Here is an 8,590-nt window from a genome sequence, read left to right as displayed (position 1 = left end):
AGTCGCGACTATCATATCATTCATATGTCATTTTCGCGGCATCAATATTTCGCAACTATGCTTGCTATATACCGCTGAATAAAACAATGTCCCTTTGAGGCGACTAATTTCGATTTGTTCAGCGGATATACAATGTATTTAGAAGACTTTCCAGTAGAGTTGAGGAACATGGAATCGTCCTAGCAACATGTTTCATTACGAGTGCAAAAGGAACATAAAGCTGCATGTACACTCTTGCCCCGTTCAGCACCGTCCCGTCGCAGTCCATGGCACCGGTGGTGGTCCCGGGGGGTGTTCGATACCTGATCCATTCGCGGGAGTGCGACGATGACGTTAGCCATATACTCATAGGCATGTCTGAGGGGGATGCCGACCAGGGCGCTCGGTCTGACCGGCACGCCCGAAGCGGAGAGGATGGTGGTCAGCGCGTCCAGCGAGGCCCAGCCGCCGACGACCAGGACTGCGCCGCCCGCCAGTCCCGGCCAGTGTTCCTCCAGCACAAGCGGCGATGCGACGGAGCTGGCCGTGCAAGAGGATGCCACCAGTGGCAGCTCCGTCGTCAGGGGCCTGTTGAGCTGTTCCAGCTGTAACGTGCTCCTGCGACACGGGGAGTGCACGCCGAAGCTGCTCAACCGGGTGTCTGCACACCGTGTGTGCCCCGTGTGCGCAGCAGTGCAGTTCTGGTGAGTGGGAACATCACGGACCCAGTTGTCGCCGGAACTGCATGAAAACATTCCTGGACCGGCCCGTGTCACACTGTCTCTTGGCATTGCCTGGATAACTTTTTTAACATTCTTAGAGATCCATGTCGTGCTGAAGTTGTTTGATCTGACTTGTCTTCTTTGAATCATTGGTAGTAATTGTCGCCAATTGTTCATTGTCTGCCATCACCCAGGAATGTTTTCGTATTGCTGCCTCCGTAATGTAGCTTATGCTATCGCTAATGCTACCAGGCCGCAGTAGTAGTGCGTGCTTGCATATTGTTTTACGCTACCATGCTGTTGCGATATAGATGTTTTAGTTCCATATCGGCTGATGGAAAAGCGGAGCTCCAAAGGTGTCTGAAACGGCGTTTAGATGGTGCAGCTCCATGCCGCATACTTTACCACACGCTAAATGCTGCATGTAAAAAGTAATGCTTATGACCTTGGATGAACGAACGTTTCCATGAGAATAAATTCAGAGCAGGGGTGACGTAGCGGAGTTGGGGAGAGGCCATAGAGAGCAAGAGCATGTTTTTGCTTCCCAAATTTTTGGGAGGGTCCCTTTCTATCGAACTTAAGGCATTATAACTATTCGTAGATAACGAAAATTAGAGCAAAGCTCTCACAGCTAAGCTAGAGAGGATCAAATGGGCTCAGAAGACCATTTTCCTCTTAAAGTGGACAGTTTTCTGGATTATGCGGCCCATCCTTATGAAAAAGGTACAGTGGCCCACGCTTTAGATCAGAAGACCCAATGTTGTGTTCAGAAGGCCCCTTGTTGTCTCGGGAGGCCCCTGTTATAAACTATGAGGCCTTATTCTGGGGTTATCTTTCTTCAGGAGGTCCCATTTATGGAACAGGAGGTCCCTTTCATGTATCAGATGGTCACGGCTCCGAATCAGGACCCCTATTTGCGGTAACGAGGCTTCTTGGCTAGATTTGAGGCCCCCTTCACGAATCAAAACATCCTGTTCTGGATTAGGAGGGCCGCTCTATGCATCAGGAGGCCGTGTTTTAGGCCACGGAGACCCCTGACTGGATAAAAGAAGCCTCCCCAATTCCGTCTTTTTAATGTCGACGTTTATTTCTTGGGTATGATGCATGCAACAGTTCGATGAAAGAGCTCATACCCTCGACATCTCTCTCCCTCGAATACGACACTGCCCAGAGGCCCCTTGTGAGGAGGCCATTTTCGTCCATCAGAGACCTTTGAAAATGCTGCCTTCCCAGCTCAAAATCCGTGGCGCCGCCCCTGGTTCAAAGAGACTCAGCCATTCGTGCTGGCAGTTTCAAGCTTGCTGCGTTTTTTCCTGTTTCACCTACCTTTATAAAGGGTGACACTGATCTGTCTCTTCCCTTCAACTCTTCATCTGCTGGAGCGTTCTGGATAAACATCACTGGGGTCGTGCACGTCCTTCGTACCGTCACAAATGCTGTCGAGTGGTATTGAATACTTTTCATGTGATAGTGTTATTGATAACCGGTGACGTGAGTGTTATTGATAACCGGTGACGTGAGTGTTATTGATAACCGGTGACGTGAGTGTTATTGATAACCGGTGACGTGGGTGTTATTGATAACCGGTGACGTGAGTGTTTTTGATAACCGGTGACGTGAGTGTTATTGATAACCGGTGACGTGAGTGTTATTGATAACCGGTGACGTGAGTGTTATTGATAGCCGGTGACGTGAGTATTATTGATAACCGGTGACGTGAGTGTTATTGATAACCGGTGACTTGAGTGTTATTGATAACCGGTGACGTGAGTGTTATTGATAACCGGTGACGTGAGTGTTATTGATAACCGGTGACGTGAGTGTTATTGATAACCGGTGACTTGAGTGTTATTGATAACCGGTGACGTGAGTGTTTATTGATAACCGGTGACGTGAGTGTTATTGATAACCGGTGACGTGAGTGTTATTGATAACCGGTGACGTGAGTGTTATTGATAACCGGTGACGTGAGTGTTATTGATTACCGGTGACGTGAGCGGAGTAAGCACCTTAAGCGATGGCTTTAGCCATGGTTGGTGCCCAGGTCACATGCTGAGGACTATGCCCGTGATTGTATTGGGTGCAGTAAACCTTGGTTATGTGTGTCTTGACTTAAGCAAGAAAGGAATTGAGCTTTTGGTTTTGCGGCGCAATGCTTTGTGTTTTATCAATTTATCATGACTTGAGAGTTTTATCAACATTACTAATGCTTTCGTGAAAACGCCACTTGACTAATATCTCGTGATATTAATCATTGATGATTGTGAGTCAGGAACTCCCAACTCCTTGTGTGTATTGTTAGGAAGCTGCTGGTATATTCCGTTTCGGTGGTATGCTTTTTACGTAAGGCCATTGCGCACTGAACAAGTAGAGATGCAGACCTTGGAACGCACAACGCAGTTTTGCGTTGGCTGTACATCAACTGAAATGTAAAAACTCAATTTTTTACTAACTGCAAAAGCGTTCACGTCTTTTACCGTAGTTACAATAGTGGTAACATACCTGGTATATAACTAAGGTGATGCGCATATATAGGGATGATAAGGGTATTGGCATCATGTACAAATACCAAAGCAAGCGTATGGTGCCAAACGCCTCTAAGACCGACAGTAAATGGTTCTTTGGTGCATTGACATGTCCGTCGTAAATGCAAATTCAGTCTGGAAAGAGGCCTACCGTTAAATTATCCACGCGCCAAGTCACAAATCGGTTTGCTTCAACATGGGGGGGGGGGGGGGGGGTTTGATGGACCTCCCATTGTTGGGATTTCTATGCCACTCATGACATTAATGGTAGCTCTTCACGTTTCTTGGTGATTGTCCTTAACAGGGGTTATTAAAATGAGTTCAAACAGTGGAAAATTACGTGAGCTACCCCTAAAGTTACGCTATCAAAACAAGTTTTTCCTCGGGTTTGCCCACTTCCTTTTCGAAGTTGTGGGGACTGGAGCCCCCAAACTTTTTCAAGTTGGAACTGAAGCCCGCCCCCCCCCCCCCTCAAATGAATACAGATCCCACACCTGGATACAGTGAACGAGGTGACGCACCTTCGCAATGCATGCCTTATACAGCGGATCCAAATGTTCTAACCGCACGTTTACGCTCATGTTAATAGCGCATTAGGACATATAGCCCAAGGGGCAAGCAACGCCCCGGTTCCGACAAAATTATTTAAACACAATTTTTGCCGGCCCCGTTTAGTAGTATTCAGGGTTGTAGTTTTGAAAAATGTGCTTGGAGGACTGAACAGTGAAACATGATTGAGCTTGCCTTTCAGCACGCCCAACAAACGTGTTTCTTTCCTAATTTGACCAGCTTTGTTTAAGTTGGGGGTTGGGGGCAGAGGGTGGTGCCCCACTTTTTAGAAATAATTCGTATTTACGCTATGGTGATCCGGGAAAGAATCTTTTTCAAAATTGATGCCCCTCCCCTCACCTTAAGAGACGCGCCTTCGCCTGTGCATCTGAAGACCTGATTCATTCCGAAGTGTGGTCTACGAATCCACTTGGAATCAAGTGGGAATCTGTTCGATAGTGCATATGTCATGTGTTGTGCGGCTAATCGTGTGATGTTGCCGTGGTTGATTTAGTCTTAATCCCACACCAGTTTGGCGATGACCTAATGTTACTACGTTTCTTCGTCTGTATAGCGTGCCTTTCCTATGTCGAAGCTCTGTTTTTTATTTAAAAAATTCTGCGACGCTGATTTCATTTCGTGTGCTGTGTTTAGGCTCTGGACCTGTCTGAAATCGCGATGTGCTAGCTTGAAGTCTCCAGTCGGCTGGAGCAGGAGGCACGGCAAACGCTTAGAATTAACGATGAATTGCAGCACAGACGCATTGCGGTCGTTCACGGTCGTGTGAATACGTACGGAATACCAGTCACCGAACGGGTGATGTTTCCCCATTCACGAAACATTCTTGAAAGGTGTCTAAACATTTGCTGTTGCCTCCGGGACTACGCATATGCCATTATGGCTCCACATGTGGTAGCACGCTCGACTCAGTTGGTGTGAAAGAGGCTCATCTGAACTACCTGCAGCAAGGTGTATGAGATATCTTACTGTGGGCCAGCGCCTGCCCGATGGACCCTGCCTGGTGGTGCAAGCGATCACAAAGCTGTCAACAATCAGGGTGTTAATGGCGAGCTGCGGGAGGATCTCCTGGTCAGCAGCTGTGTGGTGCGCCTGGAATGTGTCGTGCTTGCGTTGGCACGACGTCACGTCCGCAGAATGATACGTTAGGGGCCTGGGCATTGAGGCTGTGCTGCTGTAAGGTGTCTTCTAGCGATGTTTGTTGCAAGCACGCAAACGTGCGTACCGATCGTGCAATGAACGTTGCAAAACTCCCCGCTGTGGTGTGTGAAGTTGTCGGCAGCATTCCAGTGTACCCTTCTCCCGTTCTGGTAGTTGTGATCAGATCTGCAGTGATTCCTGTCTGCTGGAGAACATTGGAGAAATTATCCCGAAGTATTGAAAGTTTCATATTCAGCGCAGGTGTCGTATTTTGATGGACGAGTACGCTTGGATATATAGCATCATCTTGCAATAGCTTCACACGCCTTTATCTCTAAAGACCCGAAGGAGATTGCAGAACGCCGAGTGAAAATAACGGCATCACTTCTCTCTCCACATGCCAGTGATCATCAGTGACGGCTTGCTTCAATGTGTCAGTTTAATAGCTACGCAGTTGTATATGTTTCCAGCACTTTCAATAGCAACTGATGTAAAGGGATACCAACATTGCTACATTCACTTACAATATGCTTTCTTGATGCCGGTTGGAAATGACACCCTGAAGATTAGAATGAAGGGTTAGAAGCCCTTAATCATAAGAGAAACCCTTGAAGTTAAATTTTCACAATTTTGCTTTGTAAAAACGCGATGGTAGTGGCGTGCCAGCAGAAAATTGGGCACCTACGGGAGACGTTGGACACGCCGATCATTGGAGGGGCCCATCATTAAAGGGGAAACTTTAGCGGGAAATATGAGCTGGGTAAATTTTAGGGTGCACAGTTCTCACGTAGCATCTTTTTGGTAAAATTTTGAATTTTAGTCGGGACGGTTTTTGGTTCAGATCGTGAAACTCGCCAGGTGGAGTGTGGTCCAATACAGCTTTGACAGACTGAAGGTTGAGTGTGAATTCGGCTGATAAACATGGGCAATACAAAATTCATATTGGTACTGCACAAAATGCCACATTTACCGCAGTTTTACCATGTGATGTTCACTGTATCTAAATTTGTGTTATTCGAGTCTTTCGGGGATATTCGACCGTGTTGTCCCCACCCCTGTTGTCAAGGCTGGTCCCTTTACAGCGGGATTCCAGTGCCAATTATGTATGACTTCGTCGCCGTCGCTGCTGGACCACCCGCTGGTGGAGGAGCTGCTTCAGCGGCAGCACGAGGAGCAGCGGAGCCGGCTTTGCGGCCAGTGCGCAGAGCGCGGCGGACAGGCAGCCGCTTCCGGCACGTGCACCGAATGCAGCACTGACCTCTGCAACGTCTGCATTCAGGTACCCCCCCCCCCCCCTGCACTGCTCCGGGCCGGTTTTGAACGACTTTGGTGTGGCCACAGATGGCTGGCATGTGAATGGATCTCGCGCAGTTTTGGGGTGTTTTGATGGGGTTTGCCTGTGTGTGACGCCTGCGTGTGTTGTAGGTGGTGCTCACTCGCTACTGTGGCTGCTGAAATGACGTGTGCAGCTTTCACGGAAGCGCGTGTTTGAGCGATCGCGTTTTTATGCGCTTGGACTTCGTTTTAAGGTGTTCGCTTTCTAAGCATGCATTGGGGCTGGATTTACAGGCTCACAGAGTTACCAAGCCAACGTGGGGACACAACATCGATGTGTGCCAGGATAGCTGTGCGCAACAGCAGTGTTCAAGTCACTACAAGGTGAGCATTCGAGCGGCACTCTCAACCTCCAAACCAGTTCCATTGTCGTCTCTTCGTTACAATTTCCATTACAGTTCCATTGTCGTCTCTTCGGCACAATGGTATAACTCGTGTTCTGGGACTCTAGTAGAATCAGATCGCTGTCACAAGCTCGCCATCTTCCTCGCGGATGGCGAGCGATGGCATTAAACAAACTATAGGATGGCTTCAACATACAGATGGTTGGTGTGGCATGTGTGGTATTAGCACGGTCTTGTGTAGGTGGTGTACGCATCTGTAAACATGCATAGCTTTTATTTCTACTTCGGCCTCGGCACAGCCTATTCGATCGTGTAAAGTCTCAAGACCACATGAGAAGGGCAGAATGTTTTAGAAATCCAGTCCAGAAATATACTTTTTGCACAAGCGACGCCCTTAAAGTCAGGGGGTACATACATAAATGAGGGTTAGCCTCAGAATGTTTGTACCTAGGATTTTTGTGCATTAAGGGACACGGATCCAAAATTCCTGGTCTCAATGTGGTGTCAGTCACAAAACCATATAAGGTATAAGCATATATGGTACATTTTTATTGGATGTTGCACACCACATTAATCAGATTTTTAACGCCCATAAAGCTCCGCCGCTCAGAAGCGGGACAGCTGAGCCTGAAAGAGCGCTCAATCGGCAGGTGACAAGCAGGGATGATTTTAAGTCGGAAATCTACGAGGACATTATTGGCCATTAGGTGCACCCTACTTAGCTCCCCAGTGCTCACACGCCTGCAGTTTTGTTTCTGCCAAATTTTCGGATTATGGCATCGCTACTATGTGTGCTGAATGCTTTGCGATGAACACAAGCGGCTGCATTACGACCTAGCGAAGCGACGCTTCCAGTGGTTTTTGTGTTTTTTTGTTTTTTTGTTTTTTTGGGTCGGGAGCATTAGGAACGAATGTATTGGTTGGCTAGTAATTTCACAGCCTTGCCCTGTTTTTCGTGCAGGTCTGGATGCCTTTGTAACGATACATTGTAATACACCAGAATCGTATAAAATCGGCCATCGGATGCCATAAAGGACAGTAAATGATATATTTTCAATAATGTTTCTCAACTCTCGGCATTCCTACTGATACAATTTGGTGTCGGCTTATCTACACTTAAAGGGGAAGTGGTCACATGCGGCGCGTCCTGCTGACTTGGACGTCGCATAGATCGGAGAGCAGAGTGTGGCTTGACGGGTGAGGAAGCGGCCAGACCAGTCTTCTTTGAAAACGTCATGCTTCTTTGTGGTCCGTATGATAGTTGCTAGTTCTGATGGGTTTTCCAGATGAGGCTTTCTGGGCGGCAACACGTATCATGGCCAATCTTAATCCGACACTAATAACGGCATTTTTCATTAACCATATCCTCGATCGTCGCCCGCGGTTTTTGCCAGCATGGTGAGAGGATATATTATATTGAAACCAAGGAATGATTACATTTGCACGTTTCATCACGCTTGACCCATGGGTTCCAAATGGACGCAACGTCAGCTCGGTTTCGACCACGGCCTTGTTGTTTTGTGACTGCAAAGCGCGTAGGTTGGCAGCTGTGATCCAGCCCCCGCCGCCGGAGCGGGCTAACGCAAACGCTGACGTGACCTTGCCTGCACGTTTCAGACTTTTGACAACTACTGTGACACGTGCAACACGTTGGGGTGCGGGGAGTGCATCCTCTCGGCGCATCGCTCCCACCAGTCGTGCACGCTGCTTGCCAAAGATGCAGAGGTGAAGGAGACGCTGAAGACCCGCCTGGCTGGCATGAGGTGAGCGCTCTTCACGCTGGGACGGGGTGCGTCTTCTGTAGGGTAGGTTCGAGTCTTCACGCTTGTAGGTGACCCCAGCTAGAGACCGATGGTAATGTGTGGGAGGCAAGAAAGCCCCATGCTAAAATCATCCATGATGACGTCGGCGGTGCAGGAAACCACAAGGCAAGTGAAGGAAAGGGCCGTTTACACGTGAGCAGGCTGCACTAAGAGAT

The 8,590-nt window shown here is 48.2% G+C and overlaps 1 protein-coding gene across 1 annotated transcript; it reads left to right on the top strand.

Annotated features, from left to right (window-relative positions):
• Window positions 1-643: 643 nt before the first annotated feature.
• Window positions 644-8,379, top strand: LOC119091595 (uncharacterized). The gene is made up of 3 exons (XM_037214404.1): window positions 644-683; window positions 6,016-6,212; window positions 8,230-8,379. The coding sequence occupies exons 2-3, from the start codon at window positions 6,039-6,041 to the stop codon at window positions 8,377-8,379; spliced, it is 324 nt and encodes a 107-aa protein (XP_037070299.1). The 5' UTR covers window positions 644-683; window positions 6,016-6,038.
• Window positions 8,380-8,590: the final 211 nt, after the last annotated feature.

Source organism: Pollicipes pollicipes, unplaced genomic scaffold, assembly GCF_011947565.3.
Source record: "Pollicipes pollicipes isolate AB1234 unplaced genomic scaffold, Ppol_2.1 Scaffold_3447;HRSCAF=4054_pilon_pilon_pilon, whole genome shotgun sequence".
In the NCBI taxonomy this organism is placed as follows: Eukaryota; Metazoa; Arthropoda; class Thecostraca; order Pollicipedomorpha; family Pollicipedidae; genus Pollicipes; species Pollicipes pollicipes.
The sequence above is the reverse complement of the archived record's forward strand: the minus strand, read 5'-3'. Positions and strand labels throughout refer to the sequence as shown.

Excerpts from the sequence above, each read along its gene's own strand:
- LOC119091595 (XM_037214404.1), top strand. The coding sequence starts at position 6,039 with ATGACTTCGTCGCCGTCGCTGCTGGACCACCCGCTGGTGGAGGAGCTG. Across the intron at positions 6,213-8,229 it reads TCTGCAACGTCTGCATTCAG|ACTTTTGACAACTACTGTGA; the intron begins GTACCCCCCCCC and ends TGCACGTTTCAG.